Here is a 20359-nt window from a genome sequence, read left to right on the forward strand (position 1 = left end):
ACTGGTGCATAAATGAGTGCTCAATGAATACCAGAGTCAAATTTTTCCTCCTATACCATACAATATTTTTACTTACTGTGCTACTTTTTTCTCCCTCACTGCCAGGACAGATTACAACTCACTTTCAAGTGAGTTGTCCACTAGGACAGAAAGCCTAGAACAGTGCCTGGCACACTGCACGCCTGAGTAAAGACCTGAATGAAGAGCCATTCTCAGTCTCCTGCACAGCCCACAACCTCAAATGCCTTTCCAGACCTCCCCAAACATACAGCTCCCTAGAGCAAGAGCAGCTTCGTGGCCTTTCACCCGGGAAACAGCCAGACAAAATCTGCCCAACATCTCCCTGTCCAGGCAACAGTCTGCCCCATCAGTCTGCCGTCCTAGGCGCTGAGCCAGCCCAGCATCCCCGTTTTGCTGATGGAGGGACTCTGGCCGGGGCGAGCGAGAGGCCTGCGGGGGTGGCAGAGCCGGTGAGAAACCCGGCTCCCCCCAGGCCTCTCCTAGCCCGTCTGGGACGCAACTCTGCGCCCACTTCGGGGAAGTCTCGGTCTCTAGTCGTGGTCCCAGGTGAGAGCCCGGGGCCCACCCCCCACCCACCCCCCACCCACCCCCGAGCTGCCCGCGGCGCCCGGCTGCGCGCCGGAAAGGGAACGCGCGCCCGGTCCCCGCGAGTCGCCAGGAACTCGGCTCCCGCCGCCCCCCGGGCCGCGCCGCGCCCCTGCCCCAGCCCCTGCGCATCCCGGCCGCGCTGTCACTCTCCATTAGCGCTAACAGGCTCCAGACGGAGCGCGCCCGGCGCTGGCTTAATGCAATCGGCGCGTTACCTGGGGCGCAGGCTACATTACCAGCCCGGCCCCGCCCGGTGCGGCCACAACGAGCCGCCCCGCGTCCTCGCGCTCCCGGGCCGCGCCTGAGCGCCACGCGGCGAGTCCAGCCCGGCCGGTGCCACGGCCCGCGGAGGCCGGCGGTTCCGGGACAGCCAGGTCGGCGGCGCCGCGGGGCCGCCGCCGCCCGACACGTGAGTGCGCCCAGCGCGCGGGGCCTGCCAGGTGCGCCCGGGGGACGCGGGCGCAGCGCGCAGAGCAAGGTGGGCGCCCGCAGGGCCGAGATCCAGGCGCTGGGGAGGCCCACGGGGCGCTTGGCGGCGGCGCGGAGCCCTTTTGGGGAGGGGGGGACAGCAAGTTGCCTCGGGCCAAGTCAAGGCTCTGGGAAACTTCAGCCTAGGCGTGTCCCAACCTCTCCATTTGGGGGCGAGAGGGAGCAGCGGGCGGACGAGGGAAGCGCCGCGGGGCTTCTAGCCGGACCGCGGGGCTGGCGGGGGCGGGCTCCACCTCGAAGCTCCCTCCCGGGCCCGCGCGCCTCCACCTCGGTTCCCAGATTTCTCCGACAGACGCGCGCCCTGTTCTGGGGACCCTGCGTGCGCTCCGCGCGTGCCGGCCGCCGCCTCCCCAGAGCGCCCGGGAAGTCTCGGGAGGCGCCAGCGGGGTGGGATGGCCCAGTGACCAAACCCCTTTATTTCACCCAAGCAGAGCCGCGGCGCGCTTCCAGTCCCGCTGACGTCCGTCCCGCCAGCCGCACCCATGCTTCTGGCGCGAATGAACCCACAGGTGCAGCCGGAGCTCAGCGGGGCCGACCCGGACTCCGAGGAGCCCCAGCGGGCGCGCAAAGGCGCGGATCTGCTGGTGGTGAAGGAGCGCAACGGAGTCCAGTGCCTCCTGGCGTCCCGCGGCGGGGACAGCCCGCCCCGCGAGACCTGGAGCAAGAAGATCGACTTCCTGCTGTCGGTGGTGGGCTTCTCCGTGGACCTGGCCAACGTGTGGCGCTTCCCCTACCTCTGCTACAAAAACGGCGGCGGTGAGCGCGCGGCGGGCCGGGGTCGGGGCTGCGGGGCCGGGAGAGGAGCAGGGGCGCGCGGGACAGGAGGAGGCGCGGGGCTCGGGCAGGTCTGGGGTGCAGGAAGGAGCTGGAGAGGGCTGGTGTAAAGGACCGGGGTCCCTGGGAAGAGGGGCGCGCAGAGGTGTTCTTAGCAGCGCTGGGCGCTTGGGAGGGGCAGCCTGGCTGGGGTGGGCGCAACCCTTTCTATGAAAGAAGGTAGGTGGTGATTGGAAGCGCTCTGGAGAGGGTGCCAGAGGCGCGCGGGGTGTCATAACCAGACACGCAGTGACCCTAAATCCAGCATTCCCAGCACTGGGGCAGGGGAGATAGAGGACTTGATGCTCCTGCAGGCGCCTGGAAAGCTCTGTGCCTTAGTGACTGAAAGTCGGCAACAGAGACATGCAAAGAAACTGCCTTGAGGGAGAACCCCACTGTCAAGGGGAGGATAAAGTCAAGTCTTTGGGAAATCAACCCTGGGGGCAGGAAGACAGTTCCAAGTCCCTGCGTAGATCCTTCCTGAGGGCCTTTGCTCCCGGGGTGTCCAAACCAGCTCAGTGCTGACCTCTCTGCTGGAATGAGTTTGGGGTGCCCCGCAGACAGCCTGGGGAAGTGACCATGAGGAAGATGGTGAAGGGTGGGCTATCCTGGAAGCCTCTCCCTATCCATTGGACCCCCCTGCCAGGCAGGGGCTCAAGGTCAGGACTCCAGGGGGCCAGAGGGAGGCAGGCCCAGGGGAAGCTGATGATGGGCCGCGCCCCATAGATCCTGGGGCTCTGCTATGTGTTGCACTGGGCATTCTGGACACTTGCTTTGGGTGAGAAATGAGAAACAGATAAACCAGAGTGAAACTTTTCCATGTTTGGCTGCTGCAGCTTCTAATAGGTTTCCGGTCAGATTTAATTAAACATTCTGATCCTTTGGACTCAAGGAAAGAGAAATGCAGATCCTGCGTGCTTTTAGCAGAGAGAGGATGAATGAAAGACAGACCGAGCGATCCTGGACCTGCACCCAGCTTGTCCCCAGTGACCTCCCCAGCTGCTTGTCCCCAGGCAGCGGAGGGCTTCACCATTAACCCATAATATCAATGGCGGCTTCTCTTCTAAATCACTCTAAATCACTCCTCACCCTTCTTGGGGACACTCAGTGGGTCCTTTCCGGACTTTCTCTCTGCTGGGACCTCCTGGAAGCTCCTGGTGGAGCAATCCTCACCCCGTCATGTGCAGTCAGCCCAGAGATGAGCAAGCAGGTGGTAGTGATTGGCAGAAAACAGCCCAAACGCCCAAGTTGGAAACCCCAGCTTTGTGTGGCACAGCCCAGTTCCCCGTTATAGTTAGAGGTGAGCTGAGATGACCTCCAGGATCCATCTCTCTCCAGCGCCCTGCCTGAGTGCCGCACCCAAGCCCGGCCTCTCCCGCCCTGGAACTTAACAGCCGTGTGCTCTGCGGAGCCAGTGTTAATCGGGGACCAATGATAAGGTGCCAGGCATTTAGGCCGCTGGCTAACAGTTTCTGAATGAGCTCCTGAGATATCAGCCTGGAGGAACATCTCTGCGTAGGCCAGCTGCTAGGATGCACAGGGACAGGAGCAGTGGGAAAGCTATTCCTGAAAATTCCAGGGCTTTGTTGAGAACCTTCTCAGACATGGAGAAACAACGCAGTGGCATTGTCTCCAGGGTCCCAGGTTCTTCCTCTGCACCTGTGCTCTTGAGCCTGGTCTGTGCTGATCCCCAGAGAGGAGCAAGGAGAGTCACCAGGTCCCTATGTCAGCTTCCTGCCATGGAAGAGGCCTCCATGAGTGACCCCCTGAGGATGGCTGCTTCTGTTTGAGACCTGTCCAGCGGGCGGTGGTGCTGTCAGAGTGACATGGCCTCTAGGTTCAGACAGGTGTGAGTCTCAGTCTGACGTTTCCTGGAAATGCAGCCTTGGGCAAGTCGCTCACCCTCTCTGGGCCTCTGTTTCCTTGTGCAGAAAAGGAAAATAAGAAAATTCCTCCTTCCTGCAGGGTGATGACTTAGAGAGCATAAGCAGAGTACTCAAAAATAGCGTCTGGCACATAGTAGGTGCTCAATAAATGGAGCTACTACTATGATTGTTATTGACTTTAGTTACAGCCTAGACCCAGGAATCGGCTGCAGCCCTGATTTTGGAGGGAGCAGAGTTGATTTTAAGAGGAAATTGATGAAGGAGAATAAGGCCAGGAGGTAGTCACGCTTGGGCCAGAGAACTCAGGACTCAAGATCTGGGCTTTGCTCCACATTCTGATGGCCAGCCTTGTCCCACTGGTGTTTCTTCATCTGGAAAACAGAGATTAACATTCCTACGTGGGGGCCCAGGAGAGTTCTCTGAGCTATGTGATTCTGGTCCCTAATGCGGTTTCCCTTCTTCCCCAAGCAAGCTCAGGAACTTGGGTCCTCACGGCCCTTTGGGAACACTCTTGATCAAAATATCTGGGGTTCTGGAAGCCAGGTGTAAGTTGGTGGCTGGTGCAGAGGACAGGAGTTTGCAAACTCAGTGTCCTTCTAGTTGACCCGGCTTTGGGGGCTGTCTGTGTCCTGAAGTTGCCACATCTGACACTGGCTGTTTGGTTCAGATGCACAGGAGCCAGCCAGCTGGAATGGCCTCTGACCAGTTTGCAAGAATGAAGTTCTCACCTGGGCTGGAGATGAGATCTGAATCTGGGGTCACCAGCATGGTTTGACCCCTTGCTTTGAGCTAGACCAAAAGATCTAGAATTGCTGATACCACCAGATGGGGTTTCATAGGTCTAAATGTTACATCCTGCCCTGTGGTCCCAAGCCCAACTGCCTACGTAAACATTAGTCCACAACACAAGTGGAGAAACGCCCCAGGACTTCCATTAGCTCCATCCTTCATGTGAGTCACTGCTGAGAACTATTTATTTAACCAAAAACTTTTATGACTACTCAGACATAAACCAGGAATATGGAGATGAGCTTTTAGGGAGTGACATCCTAGAAGTGATGTCATTTTTGGTCCTATTATTGGAGGTCTTATTGCCCAAATGAAGGGGGTGAAGTCCTACTCTGTTCTTTGTGGGTCATGTTACCCTCTGTAATGTAGTTCTGAGCAACCCAAACACCTTCTCATTTGTTCCTTTTAAAGAGGGTGAAGGAGGTGGGAAGTCAGAAGCCCCAGCTTCTCTAATAGCAATGAAGTCCAGACCCTGCCAAGTTGACAGCAGAAGGAGAAGTACCACCTGGAAAGGGGTAACCCCAACATGAATTTCCCTGAATTCCATCTCCAGTGTCCTCTTAGACGAGTGGGGTCTCAGGGCTGAGGCCCAAAGTTCAACTGGAAGACCCAGAGTGAGGTGAGGGAGCCACCCCTTGTGGAGCCAAAGAAAAAAGAAAAGAAAAAACTAATTTCATTATTTTGTGGAAAATTCCCTCTTGCAGGAGCAGGAACTTCTGCAGAGGTGTGTCTAGAGGCTTCCAACTGACCTTACTGAAGTGCAGGGGATGGCACGAAGCGGGCAGGTGGCAGGGACCCCGAGACCAGTGGTCGCTGAGGGCCGGGAGGATACACCAGTTGCACCCCGTAGCTCAGCTGTGGCCCCAACCCCGCAGTCTCAACAGCTTGAGCTGGGTACAGGAACCTGAGGCCACCCTGCAGAAACGGCCACAGGTAGCAGCTGTTTAGCTGCCAGGGACTGGAAGGGGACCCCATATCTGACACCCAGGACACAAAGAATGGCTTGTGTCTGGTTCTGAAGGACAGAAAAAAGAGCAGAGGGGAGAGTGGCAGCAGTGCTGGCCAGATGCAGCGGCTGGGCTGCCAGGCCCGGCAAAGCCTCTGCTGACCCTGGGCACCCCTAAGCTGGCGTGACCCTCCAGACTGCCCTGAGTTAGGGTGAGGGGCCAGCACTGCATGCTGGGAGCCGGTTGGTCACTGGATGCCAGCTGCCCTGGTTGGGGGCACGCCTTGAGCAAGGCGGCTCTCCCAGCTGAGGGTTTAGCTGAAGGGTGAGCAGTCCAGCTGCTCCCTCTAAACGGGACCCCCCGCCCCAGACAGCACTGCAAGAGTCCTTTTGGGCTTGAGGCTTGCTGTGGCCAGTGGGAATGCTGGTGCAGACTGGTGGTCAGCACCTTTCTTTGGACACCAGGGGAGTAGCCAGCCCCCTGGGCTCAGGGTCACGAGGGCCCCAAGGGACCCTCCAGCCTGCCATCTGCCTCTGCCCCCCAAGCACCCTGCCACCCTCCATTACACCAGCGACCTCAGCTGGCGGCTTCCAGTATACGAAGGTTGCCTGGCTGTCCCCTGTGATGGCAGGTCACGGCTCCCACCTAGAGCCCATGAGTGCCCGCGACTTCCCTCTGTCATTAGCGCAGCAAACCAGTGCTGCGGGTTTATTCGCCTCATAGGTGATTAACCCGCTTACTCAGAGAAGCCCCATTTCCTCAAGGTACCGGGACACAAACAGCAGGGCTGGGGGCCCAGGTCTCTAGATCCCGCAAAGGAGTAACAGGAAAACCCTGATTTTGTATGCAGACTACACGCGTGTGACCCCAACTGCATGGGGTTTTCCCCACATGGAGCAGACACCAGCGGGTGTCTGCGGGCCCACTTCCTTTTTTTTTTTTTCCTTTGTGGGACCCTCGCCGGTGGCCGGGGATCAAACTGGCGCTGCAGAGGCTGCAGGCAGCCTCGCAACCCAGCGCTCAACCGCTGCGCCACCAGGGGAGGCCCCACTTCCTTTTTTTTAAAGATTGATTTATTTATACATGCAAGAACTGGGGTACAGGCTAGAGGTGGGGGGGTAAGAGGATTCACCAGAGACACAGTGGGGAGCAGAACAGGCAGACTGACGAAATACACTGCTGAGGGGAGCAGCAGGGAGATAGAAGAGGTCTGCTGTGCCCTGTGGGCAGCTCCCTGGCCAAGGATCTGGTGAATCCTCTCACCCCCCCCCCCAACACACACACCTGTGGCCTGCACGCAAGCTCTTGTATGCATAAATAAATAAATATTTTAAAAAGCTCCTTTCACTCAGGAAGGACACAGGTATAGGAGCCATGTGTCAGGAGCAGAGCAAGACCAGGCATCTCTTTCCTCTGGGGGCGCGTCCGACTCTGCCTCTGCCCTGGCTTGCTCCAGACTGTGCTGGGTGGGCCCTGGGCTGGCTTGCTGGTGGATGTCCTCTTGGAGAGCGACCCCGGGCTGTGAGCTGCTTTCTAGTTTCGTCCCCGTGCAACACCGACACTGCGTGTTCTCCTGTTTCCACCTGTGGCGCTGGCTGCGCTACACCTGGTGCCCTCGGAGAAGGCCTGGACCTGTGCAGACCCGTCCTCACCCCACCCTCCTCCCTTTGCTAGGACTCCCTGGTGGCACAAGCGCCCGTGAATCTCAAACTGGACCTTTTCCCTCCCTGTTGGCAATGGGCTAGAGGTAAGAACACTCAGACCAAAGTCACTGTTAATTGGCCCTTGTTGTTCTTCCCTTTTGTTGTAAAAAGAACAGCAAGTCACTGTGCCAAAGTCTTCTCCGTGACGCCAGCTTTTCCCTTCCCCATGGTCCCCTGGGCCACTGACTTCAGCCTTCAGGCCTATGAAACAGAGGAAGCCAACTGTCTCCCCTGCTGTGTGGCTCCAGCCAACCTCCCCGAGGAGTCGCAGGGGGCTTCAGAGCAGAGAGGACCCCGGACATCCAAGTTGAAGCCAAGTTGCATCTGTGCTAGTTTGGACAAGCAGCTTGGCTTTGCTGAGCCTCAGTTTCCTCATCTGTTAAATGGGGTCAGTGGTGATTATCTGGCGAGCATGGTCTTCAATGAGAATTTGTGTAAAAACTCAGTGTGGGGTTGGCATATAACAGATGTCCATTAAGTGGTACTCGCTGCCCCTCCAGCCCCACCATGACCCTCGACATTTTGTCAGCACCATTATTGCTATTTTCGTAGCACTCTGGGTGGATGTGGGCTCAGTGCCAGAGCTGATCTCGCTCTGTGGGTGAGGGGCAAGGGTAGAGATAGAACACAAGCAAAGAGGAGGGGAAGTAGGGGTTTGGCACGAGCCATTTCCAAGAAGTCCAGCCTGGAGCCAGGCTGGAGCGAGACCAACAGACCAGGTGGCTCAGCTGGCACCCGAACCCCAGCCCTAGAACACCCTTCCTCACAAGACCCTGTTTGAACTTGTGTCTTCCACCTGGGTTGGAATGTTCTAGAACCTGCAGGGTATGTTGGAAATGTCCCCAGAGCTCTGGAGCCAGGCAAATATGGGCCCAGATCCCAGATCAATCACATAGAAGCTAAGTGAGCTTGATCAAGTCACTTAACTTCTTCCAGCCTCAGTTTCCTTCTCTGGAAAATGGGGGTAGCAGTTGCTACCTCCGCTGATTCTGGGAGGGTGCATGGAATCACGGATCCAGCATGGCGACTTGATGGACTTGATGTTCTTTTTACAGCAAAAGAGAAGAACAACAAAGGCCAATAACAGTATCTTACTTTGGCCTGACTTGTCTCACCTCCAACCCATTGGAGGGGCCAGCACCCAGCTGGACACATGGCAGTGCTCAGCATTTCCGGCTGCACCTGCTGATCCCTCTCCTGCTACCAAAGGGGCTGGGTGTTGCCATCATGCTTCGTCCCTAAGAACCCTGGGCCCTTAGAAACCCAGGGAGAAAACGGAGACTGACTGTCTGAGTAGCAGGGTGAGTTTGACCCTGGGTGTTGTGTGACCGCCACAGTTGTCCATTGACTGGGAACCCCTATTTCTGCATCTGTAAAATAGAGATGGTCATGGTCTTTGCATTTTAGGGTCACTGTGCAGATTGGAGGAGACATTGCCTGGCAAGCCCCTGGACCACGGCAGGGATCATATATTCTTAAGGTCCCCATCATCAAGTAGTGACTGGTTTCCACTACTGCTGTGTGTGGGTCTCAGTGTTTGATCTCCAAGGTTACAGCATCTCAGCCAAAAGCCAATGGCAGGAGGAATGTGCCTCTGGCTTGGCCACCTCCACCTGCGTCAGGAGAAGGTGCTGGCATTTTGCTTTGTTCACGCTGGCAGCCCAGGCCGCAGTGGCATGCCTCCCTGTGAGTCACCGGGAGCGTCAGAGCCCACTAAGCACACCTGGGGCGCCAGGGCCTACGGGAAGTGTCCCTGGAACTCTGACCTCCAGTTCCACCAGGGTTTCTCACAGGGATTGGTGCTCCCGTGGGCACCTTCCCTGGCCAGGGACTGGAGCCATGGCCTCTCTGCTGCATGCCTGTTTACCTGCAGAGCTTGTAACAGAGCAAGCCCCAGGTTGGAAGACCTGAATGCAAACCTTGCTTCTGTGCAAACAGCAACAATTCAACGCTCTTCTCTGCCCTCTGACCCTGTCCGCTTATTATATCCGTGAGCTGTAGGGAGAACAATGCAGTGAGAGCACACTAGGAAAAGCCCCACATGACTTTAGGATAATATCAATGTGAGCAAAATTAGCAGCTCGGTCATATGTAACCTCAGACACTGTTCTCTTTCCCTCGTCTCAGTGTTCTTACCAGTAAAAGGAAGGGTTTGCGTGATCGGCATTGTCCAGTGATAATCCATGAAAGAAGACATGCTGTGTTTAAATAGTCGTGGTAAAGACTTTACCTTCCTGCTGGCGCTCACATTGTGTGCCTGTGTATCAAAGTCCGGGGGAGTCCTGCAAGAAACGGCCTAGTTAGCTTTGATTTACTAATTTGACTTTGCTAATTTGACATCAGGACCTCTATTGTAATTATGATCACTCCTATGCTAACTAATGTTCTTGCTGTTGTGATGAGTTGTGTTAATTGCTCTGGGTAACTGCATGTGCCTACCACGACACACCCCTTGAGAAAAGGTGGGGAACAGGCAACCTCTGAGGGCAGGTCACAGGTGGGCTGGGACCTCGGGGGTCACCTGCCTCTTGTCCTCCAGGTGCCTTCCTGATCCCATACACCCTGTTCCTCATCATCGCGGGGATGCCCCTGTTCTACATGGAGCTGGCTCTGGGCCAGTATAACCGGGAAGGTGCAGCCACCGTCTGGAAGATCTGCCCGTTTTTCAAAGGTAAGACACAGCTCTGGGGGAATCAGTTTGTTCAGAAATCTTCTGTGGTCCTCTCAAAGAGTCTGCTCCAAAGGTGGGATCTGATGTCCATCGACTCGCTTGTGGGATTCACAGGCATTGACAAGGTCAATGGTGTCCGGAGTTCAGGTACAGGTAGAACTTTGGTGTGTAAATAATCCACCAGCCTAAAAAGACTGGATTTCCATACAGGCTCTACCAGCGTGAGTGACCAGAGGGAGCCTGATTTCCTGTGTGGGAAATACAGGAGTGTCTGCAGTCCCCAGCGCACATAGTACTATTGTCCCCACTCGCCCCCATGGCAGACATGATAAATCAATCATAGAGCTTTTCAGTGCAGCCTTGCAGTCTTTAACACAACAACCACAACTTGATTATAAGTTGTGGGATACAAGGTAAAGCCTGTGTGCATTCAGGACAGCGTATCTCTGGAGAAACTGGTCATAGGGACCACTATTTCTTGGCCCCGTACAGCTGTAAGAAGGGCATAGAGTAAGAATTAGTATCTCCCAGGCACTGGTGAGAGATCTGGGCCCAGGTGGCAGTAAGGGCCATGACTTCGCAGCTGGCACATGTCCCCTGAGTACCTCCTGTGTGTTCAGTCTTATGATAGATAGAGGCTGACACAAGAGCCTTTTAAGATGTGTATTACTTAGGATGGGGGGGGTAATTTTCATCAATTCACTCAAAGAGGTTTTAATATAAAAGAGAATTTATTGGTTTATGATATAGTAAAGTCCTGGAGTTTCTAGCTTCAGGTACAGCTTGATCCAGGTGCTTGAATTGTGTTCTCTGGAATTAATTTCAGTCACACTCCGTGTCGAGTCTGTTTTCTTCAACACCAGCATCAGTCTAGGCATATTTTTCGCAGAGGCTAGCAGAGCTGATTGTCCACAGCAAGATCAAATCCTTCCAAGATTAACAATGATAAAACAAAACAAAAACACTTTATTTCTTCCTAAATTAATTAAAGGCCCAGAGAATATTCTCATTGGTTTGGCTTGAGTTATATTCGCATCTGTCAGCCAGCCACTGTGGGGAAGCAGAGCTCTGATTACCCAGGCCCGAGTCATATATTTACATGCAGTGGGTGACTAATTTCATGGAAACCTCAAGGCCACAAATGTTGACAGCTACTCCCTTGACAGCCCTCCTATCTGCCTGTGATTATGAAGGTGTCTCTTTTTCTTTCTCTTTTTCCTAGTAAACCTGTCCTTTTAAAATGTGGAAAAAAATTAAGTTAAATTAAAAATAAAGCTACTCCCTTCAAGTGATACTGGGCAAGGAAAAAAAAAAAGTGTCTACTTTAGGCCAAAGCCATATAACTTGCCTTAAAGGAACTTCTGATACATTGAGGGAGATGAGATTGGTGCACGAAGCAGGGGGCTGAAAATAATTGACTCAGAGAACACACACAGGTGAAGTTCTGATGGGAGCACTTGCTTGGGATTCTTCTGAAGCTGGAGGATTTAAATGGGAAGAGCTATTTTGGAGGTGATCCCAGGAAGCTCCAATGGGGGATATGCAAGGGGAGGCAGCTACTGAGCCAGTTCCACCCTAAACTAGGGGCTTGATCCTGCTGGGAGCAATGTGAGCACCTTGGTGTTATCCTGGCCGGGCGCGAGGATGCAGGGACTCTGACACTCCAATGTCTGACCCAGCTCTCCCTGGAGGATGAGGGTCCTGGTACCTCTGAGCTGTCTCGTGAGTAGGTAGCTGCAGTGGCAAGAGGGAGTTCTTAGGCAGAGGGGTGGTAGCAGTTCCTAGGGGTGCAGGTGAGGCCCTGACAGCCTGCTATGGAGACAGCAAGACATAGGGTACCGCAGTGGCTGGAGCCAGCTCCCAGGAGAGGTGGTTCTGGAGCTGGGCCGGGGAAACCCCTACCTGACCCCTGCTGCCTCCCCTCCCAGGAGTCGGCTATGCTGTGATCCTCATTGCCATCTACGTTGGCTTCTACTACAACGTCATCATCGCTTGGTCACTGTACTACCTCTTCTCCTCCTTTACCTTCAACCTGCCCTGGACCGACTGTGGCCACACCTGGAACAGCCCCAACTGCACCGATCCCAAGCTCCTCAACAGCTCCGTGCTGGGCAACCACACCAAGTACTCCAAGTACAAGTTCACCCCGGCAGCAGAGTTTTATGAGTAAGTCGTCCACACCATCCTGTTCCCATGGGCACACGGAGAACTGGGCTGGGCGGGGTGTGAGCAAACAGTGACCGCAAGAGGAGGGGACACCAGTTGTGGTTTGTGATGTCTGCCAAGCACCCGGGCCAGGCCTGTCCCCGGGCCAGGAAACACGGGTGCAGCCACAGTGTACAAGGCAGCTAGAGGAGCTGCTGCCGTGGTGCCAGGCAGTGGGGCGGGCACACTGGCAAACAGGCTAGGAAGCAGGAAAGTTCCAGAGTGGTGGCTGCAGCCTTCAGGAAAAAAAACAAACTGGGAAGTGTAAGTGCATCCAGGGAACTAAAACCAGGGATGTGGAGAGTGAGGAATTTTAGCTCAAGTAGTCCAGGAGGGCCTCTCTGAGGAGGAGATAATAGAGGAGGTAGGTCAGGGCAGTATCTAGGGGCTCAGCCGACAGGTGACGAAGCTGTGACTTGGACCCAAGTCCATGTGATCTGGAAGCTTCTCTCAGAGCTTGTCAGTGTGATTCAGGCAGCGGGAGGCAGGCTCAGCACACAGAGATTCTCTAGACTGTGTATGTGAGAGGTCTTGACTGCTGGTGGAGGATTAACAGCTATTTTTTAAAGACACTTTTTGTGTTGAAATCACTTTAGACGCAGAAAAGTTGCATGAGTAGAATGTGCCCTCACCTTCCCTTCAGTGCGTCTTCTTTTTTTAAGATTTATTTATGTATGCATACAAGAGCTGGGGTGCAGGCCAGAAGTTTGGGGGGTGAGAGGATTCACCAGAGACAGAATGGGGAGCAGAACAGGAAGATCTACTGAAATACACTGCTGAGGGGAGCAGCAGGCGAGACAGGAGAGGTCTGCTGCGCCACGTGAGTATCTCCCTGGCCGGGGTTCGAACTTGTGCTGCAGAGGCTGCAGACAGCTTCACAGAGCTGAGACTTAACCCCTGGCACCACCAGGGAGGCCCCTCCTTTTTTGTCAGTAGGGGCTCGTGGGCATTTATTTTATGCTGTGGTTTTTCACCCCTAACCATCATGACCCCCGGCGGGTGGTCAGCGTGCCCTCCATCCCTTCACGTCCTCGAGGCGGGCGATGATAACTTGTTTCCATTCGCCTGAATTGAAGTGTGCAGATGGTGGTCTCTTAGAGAGTCACATCTGTTGTCTCTCTCCCTCAGGTGGGGGTGAGGCCTGTGTTAGCCAGGTACAGGTTAGAATGTGGCAGAAGACCCCACTGGACTCCATCCTCAGGATATGCAGACCGGAGTCGGGGTGGCTGACTCTTCTGCAAAGCACCAAATAGGAAGCACTTTGGACTCAGTGGGCCTTTGTGTCTCTATTGTATATTCTTCTTTGGTTTCTTTTATTCTTTAAAAAGATAAAAACGGGGGCCTCCCTGGTGGTGCAAGGGATTAAGACGCAGCGCTATGAAGTGATCTGCAGCCACTGCAGCATGAGTTCCATCCCCGGCCAGGGAGCTGGCCCACATGGCGCAACAGACCTCTCCTGTCTCCCCTCAGCAGTGTGTTTCAGTCAGTCTGCCTGTTCTGTTCCCCACTCTGTCTCTGGTGAATCCTCTCACCCCACCCCCACACCTCTGGCCTGTACCCCAGCTCTTGTATGCATAAACAAATAAATCTTAAAAAAAGATAAAAACGTTTATTGCTCACAGGCCATTCAGACCAGAGCCTGGCTTTGGCCTTGGGGGGCCATGGTTTGCTGACTCTTGACCTTGAAAAGCACTGCCCAGAAGCCTTTCTGCGATGATAGAAATAGTCACTTTTCCAGCCATGCAGGTTTCCCTGTTCTAAAATAAGAATAGTTTTAGGGCCTCCCTGGTGGCTTAGGGGTTAAGTCTCAGGCTGCTACCACAACAGCCCACCTCCAGGGCCTGAGTTCGCTCCCCAGCCACCAGCGAATTAACCCACATATGGTGCAGCAGACCTCTCCTGTCTCCCCCGATGCTCCCCTCAGCAGTGTATTTCAATCCTTCTGCCTGTTCTGTTTCCCACTCTGTCTCTGGTGAATCCTCTCACCCCCCACACATGTGGCCTGCACCCCAGTTCTTCTATGCAATAATAAATTAAATTAAATTAAAAGAATGGTTTTAGACCACAGTGGTCAAGTTAAAAGAGAGGAGAGGAAAGATTCTTTGCACAATGTCTGGGGCCTAATCTTAGCTGGATAAATATTTGTGAAGACTATGACAGTATTTCTGAATAATAACAGCTCTTCAGAATATCACCTTCCAGTAGAACACACGGATGAAGACAGCAGGCTCTGGGGGGGGGCTCACTGGCAAGGACAGGGTTCAGGTTAGGAGTGAGGAGCTCACCTTCACAATCCAACACAGTGGCCACTGGCCAGAGAGGTGCTCAGCAGCCGAAATGCCGCCAGAGTGACCAAAGAGGTGGATTTTGCATTTTATCCAGTCTCGGTGAATTTACCTTTAAACAGCCATGTGCGGCCAGTGGCTACGAGGCTGGACAGGGCAAGTCTCAAGGATAAGAAAAGACAGATTCGCAAACAGCAAAATGTCAAGGACAATCAATCTCTTTTGCTCTGTGTGCTACTCCCTGAGCCAAAATCTCAGGAATGAGTCTGATTAGGCTTGGGTTACTTGGGACCATCATCTTGGTGCAACAGGGCCAAGGTTATCCAGTTTGGTTCAAAATGGCTGGTGGAAAGTCTGCTGCCTTCTGGGGCTCAGGGGAGTCAGGGCTATCAGGAACTACCTTCAGTCAGCCATTGCTGAGAAACGCTGAGGGTCCTGGACTTGCATGTCCACCTGCCTGCAGACTTCCAGCAGGCACCACACAATTATGGGGGTGGAGGGGGGCAGGCAGGAAAGGATATTTTGGCAGAGGGCCCATAGCTGTCGTTGAATTCTGAGAAGATTTATTTTTTTTTTAAGATTTATTTATTTATGCACACAAGAACTGGGGTACTGTCCAGAGGTGCAGGGGGTGAGAAGATCCACCAGAGACAGAGTGGGGAGCAGAACAGGTGGATCTACTGAAATACACTGCTGAGGGGAGCAGCGGGGAGACAGGAGAGGTCTGTGGTGCCATGTGCGTCAGCTCCCTGGCTGGGGATTGAACTTGTGCTGCAGTGGCTGGTGATAGCTTCATAGTGCTGAGACTTAACCTCTTGTGGCACCCAGGAGGCCCCACTGTCATTGAATTCTAACTACATCTTTAGCCCCAAAGATCTGAAACGCTGCCGTCACTCACAGGGAGCCATGTTGAAGAAATAGCATCATCCCTGTTCCTACACACTAACCCTAATCACTCACCGTGTGAGGCTTTGTGTTAGATTTTCTGTATGCATTGTCTTGATTTACACCTCACACCTACCAGATGAAGTCTCTGCAACTCACCCTCATGCACACAGGAGGAGGCTAAATAATAGCTTCATTCTGCAGACAGGACAGGAAGTTGCTGACCTGGCCACGTAACTGGTTCTCTACAGAGCCAGGATTTGGAGCCAGGCAGCTGGCTGAGTGTGAGCATCTCTTTACATTTTGCATCCTTGGAGCCTCACTCCTTACCCTAACCCCAGCCTTGCCAGACTGTGAACCCCCCAGAGCCTGCTGTCTTCATTTGTGTGTTCTACTGGATTGTAGTATTCTGAAGGGCTGTTATTATTCAGAAATATTGTCACAGTCATCACAAATGCTTATCCAGCTGAGATTAGATCCCAGGCATTGTGTAAAGAGCCTTTCCTATCACCCGTGATCCATCACCATATTCCCTTGGGCTCTTCTCTCCCATTTTGACTCCCCTCCCTCCCCATCCCTTGCTGGATGCCTCAGATCTATGGTCAGCTCCATAGTTTTGGTTTTGTCTTGACCTTTTGTTCAGTTTCTCTGTATTCCGCATGTAAGTGAAACCATCCGATATTTATCTTTTTCCTTCTGACTTATTTAGGTTAGCATAAACTCTTCCAGCTCCATCCACGTTGCTGCAAATGGCATGGGCTTGTTTTTTTTGATGGCTGAGTAATATTCCATTGTGTAACTATATCACAACTTTTTGATCCATTTGTCTGTCTCAGAGTGCTTGGGTTGTTTCCACATCTGGGCTGTTATAAATAGTGCTGCAATGTCCTATCCTCTCTTTTAATCCTGATCACTGTAATCTAAAACTATTCTTATTTTATTCATGAGGAACCAGCATGGCAAAAATTGACGTGTCCAAGGTTGTGCAGTTTAGAAGTAGCCATTGATGGGCCTCCCCGGTGGCGCAGCGGTTGAGCGCTGGGTTGCGAAGCTGCCCGTGGCCTCTGCGGCGCCGGTTCGATCCCCGGCTGCTCCCCGGCCACCGGGGGAGGGTCCCACATGGCGCGCAGACCTCTCCTGCCGCCCGCTGCTCCCCTCAGCAGTGTGCTTCGGTCCTTCTGCCTGCTCTGCTCCCCGCTCGCTCTGGCTCTGGTGAATTCTCTCACCCTCCCGCGCTTCGGACTGTACCCAGTGCATGTATAAACAAACAAACAAACGAACAAATAAATAAATAAAACATGCCTCTATTAGAAAAAAAAAAAGAAAAAAAAAAGAAAAAAAAAAAGAAGTAGCCATTGAAGTAGGTTTGAACCCAGGCATGTGGCTCCAAATCCCAAGCTCTTTGCCAAGTGATTCTAAATGTTGGAGGTGTGTTAGAATCACCTCGAGAGTTTTAAAACACTTGGCGGCCTGGGCCTGGTGCTCTGAAATTCTGACTTTATAGGTCTGGGTGTGGCCAGGTCAGGGGGATCCTCATTAGCAGCACCTCGGGTGGTTCTCTTTCCAGCTGGGCGGAGCGTCTGGGGCACACTCCTATCTCACACACAGAGAGAGCCCTGCTGGTGTCAGGCTGAGATCCCCAAGGGCTGCTTGTGCTCTTCCCAGGAGTGTGATCTTGAGAAGCCCCAGAACCTTTCAAGGGCTTTAGGTGGAGGTTTTTGGCTTCCTGCTTTCTGCATGTGGCCTGGACTGTGAGACAGGAAAGAGGTGGGCAGAGGTGCTATAGATACAAGTAATTGGTTCTATGCTCTTCCTTTTATAATCGCATGAAGGAAAAAGCTTGATTTTTCTATTTGCTCTGGGCAGTCTTTGTCCTTATAAATGAAAATGGAAAATGATAGCCTGTCTCTAGTCTAGTTTTTATTTGATTCCTCCTCTGACGTCTTCATGGCCAGGTCTGTCCCAGCAGAGACTCCCATCAAGAGGGAGAGGTGTGTTGAATTGTGAGATCCTGGCTATTTTAATTACACCCTCAACTTTCTCCAGGCTTATTTGTGAACAGAATGTGGAAGAAGATGGCATTCTAATGCACTGAGCTGAAGGGGGTTGGGGCCTTATAGCAAGAAGTAGAATCCATGGCTTATTTCTGCAACTTTCTGCCACATAGGAACCCATTCCCCTCCCTTCTGACCCCCCTCAAGCTTCATAGCTCCCAGGAGGCAGGGCCTGAGCACCCTTCACATCCATTCAGTCTTCACAGTTCATGGAGCTGCAAATGATCCCCATTTTATAGACAGGAACATGGAGACTCAGATTCTAGGAAAGTGGCAGAGCCGGGGTCTGAACCCAGGATCTCTGACTCCAGGCTCTGACCCAATAGACAGCACCACTCCTGACTTTCTCCCCCAAACCACCACAACCCCCACACCCCCTCCCCCACCCCGTAGGCCCCCAGCAAGGCGTCCTGGGACAGACAGGCAGGCATCCTGCTCAAGTCCTTCCCCACCATCTTTCTCGCCTGGAGCTGCTTTTGTGAGCTTCTACGTCATGAACTGCCCCTGAATTTATTTTTTTAATGACCCACAGCCCTTTTATCCAAATGTTTCTGCTTTAAAACAGAGCCTCATATGGCGCCACAGACCTCTCCCGTCTCCCTGCTGCTCCCCTCAGCAGTGTAGTTTAGTGATCTGCCTGTTCTGCTCCCCACTGTCTCTGGTGAAGCTTCTCACCCTCCGCAACTCTGGCCTGTACCCCAGTTCTTGTGTGCATAAATAAATAAATCTTTAAAAAAAAAAAAAAAGCAGAACCTCAGCCTGAGGACCCAACAAGTAGGACTCCGGATGCCCACCTGGGGAGGCTGGGTGGTTTTCTTTGTCCCTCGAGCCTGCCAGGCAATTTTGTTACCATCTTGTACTGATTTAAACGGCTGGAGTGAACATATCATTCCAGGGAACAAAACCACTCTTCTCCCCAGCGCTGGGCCTGAAGCCAAACAGCCAGCGGCTGAAAGAAACCCCATGCTCTCTCCGCAACTTTATCTGTCAAAGGGCATCCTGGGTGAACATGTGCCAGACAGAAAACTTCTCCCCCTCGCCTGTGCCCGCTGAGGAAGAGAACCCCCCCTCCACCCACCACTAGCCCTCTGTGCGCAAATGTCAAGGGGGAAGCGGAGCCCGCTTGGCCCACACACCTCGGAAAGCCTGGACCGTAGACCTGATGATGATTCATTTTCATTTTCCTCAAACTCCTGGAAGACGATAGCGGCCCAAGTTTCTTGTACCGGCCCCCGCGGCTTGGGCTGTTGGGGGGAGGCTGGGCTGGAATTCCGTTTCTTGGGAACCGACTTGGGAGGTGGAGCCCTTCAGGGATGCCATCGCTTCAGCTCCCCATGCACCCCGCCCTGGAAGTGGAGGCCACGTGCCGGGGGCCACCGGCCCGTTGGGGGGCGTTTCGGTCATCGGATGGGACGCTGGACGCGGGAGGCATTTTAGCAAGTTTCAGGGCAAGTGCGGTTGGCTCAGTGCCTTTTATTTCCTTCATGACTGTAGTCGTGAAATTGGCCAACTGGTTGACATCGTTCAACATTTGGCCCCCAAACCAAGGAAGGAGCAGAATTAAGGATCACGCGCGCTCAGTTCCTGATCTGGTTCCCTCTCCTTTCAGAGAGGCCCGGGCCCTGCCCTCATCATCTCTAAGGGCACAGGAGGGGCACCTAGGCCAGGGCATCTGCCTTCAGTTGAGAGCAGCAGGGGGAGAAGACATCTTCCTCGCCGCCGACAAACCGGGCAGGGAAGGGTGTTGTAGGCAGAAGGAACAGAAAGTGCAAAGTTCAGCTCAACGAGAGCGCCCCACTGGGAATGCTGAGGGCTGGGCTAGCCATGTGGGAGAAGCAGGGGGTGAGCTTGGTGCAGTAAGATTGTGAAAGCCACAGATTCTGATTACATTTTTGTAATCAGAGCAGGATTTCACCACCACGCCCCTTCTGACATTTGGGGCTGGCTCATGCTCTGCTGGGGAGGGCTATCCCGTGCCTCTGGCATGTTCAGCCTCATCTCTGGCCCCTGCTCACACGATGCCAGCAGCACCCTCCCCTCCAGATGTGGCAACCAGAAATGTCTCCAGGTCGCCCCTGCCCCCAGGGAACCACCATCTTAGTGATGTGGAGCCTCTGAGGATTTGGAGGCAGGAGAGTTGCCAGGTCTGAAGGACACTTCAGAGAGTTCTAAGGTGGTACAGACAGTGGAGCTAAGGGGCCCAAGTGGAGGTAGCGGCCAGCGTTGAAGTGGGGAAGATGGAGGCCCTGGAGGAAGAACTGGGGTACAGGCCAGAGGTGCAGGGGCAGGTGAGAGGATTCACCAGAGTGAGGAGCAGAATGGGGAGCAGACTGACTGAAATACACTGCTGAGGGGAGCAGCGGGGAGACAGGTCTGCTGTGCCATGTGGGTCACCTTCCTGACATGAGATCCAACTCAGGGAACTCAGGTCTAGGGGTAACAGTGCGGAGACTTAACCCCTAGGCCACCAGGGAGGCCCCTTTCTATTCTTTGCCACTGTCTCCCCAGGACCAGCAGGCAGGCAGCACTCAGGAGATTTTTGTAATGTTGAACATTTTTGTTGTTGTTTAGAAAACAGCCTTGAGGTCAGGCGCCCCAAGGTGACTTGCTGTTTCCAGGGTGGGGCGTCCTGGGCACAGACCTGGGCCGTGCACAGCAGGCCCAGAAAATGCAGGCTGGGGCCAGGCAGCCGGGGCTGTGGGCACTCTGGGGACTGGCCTGTGGTTACAGCCATGCTCCCCTGACCAGCTCCTACCTCTCCCCTCTTCTTCCCCTCCCGCCTCCCTCTCCCTCCCCCCCACTCCTGGCAGGCGTGGAGTCCTGCATCTCCACGAGAGCAGCGGCATCCATGACATTGGCCTGCCCCAGTGGCAGCTCTCGCTGTGCCTGCTGGTGGTTGTCATCATCCTGTTCTTTAGCCTCTGGAAAGGAGTGAAGACGTCAGGGAAGGTAACAACTCTGCTTCTCTTTCAATCGGCCTCAACAGTAAAACAGAACTTTTTTCCTAATTATGATCAGGTCGT

The 20359-nt window shown here is 54.0% G+C and overlaps 1 protein-coding gene across 1 annotated transcript in view; it reads left to right on the forward strand.

The window, feature by feature from the left end:
- Nucleotides 1–806: 806 nt before the first annotated feature.
- The window catches only part of SLC6A2 (solute carrier family 6 member 2), a gene marked incomplete at its 3' end in the record, with an annotated part of 36028 nt that continues 16475 nt past the window's right edge, over nucleotides 807–20359 (forward strand). Inside the window, exons 1-5 of the mRNA XM_084257691.1 lie at nucleotides 807–1018; nucleotides 1530–1854; nucleotides 9776–9907; nucleotides 11836–12073; nucleotides 20147–20285. Of these exons, the coding sequence (XP_084113817.1) occupies nucleotides 1581–1854; nucleotides 9776–9907; nucleotides 11836–12073; nucleotides 20147–20285 (783 nt within the window). The 5' untranslated portion in view covers nucleotides 807–1018; nucleotides 1530–1580. The remainder of the gene's footprint in view (nucleotides 1019–1529; nucleotides 1855–9775; nucleotides 9908–11835; nucleotides 12074–20146; nucleotides 20286–20359) is intronic.

This window comes from Talpa europaea (assembly GCF_964194135.1).
Source record: "Talpa europaea genome assembly, chromosome: 16".
NCBI classification, from domain to species: domain Eukaryota; kingdom Metazoa; phylum Chordata; class Mammalia; order Eulipotyphla; family Talpidae; genus Talpa; species Talpa europaea.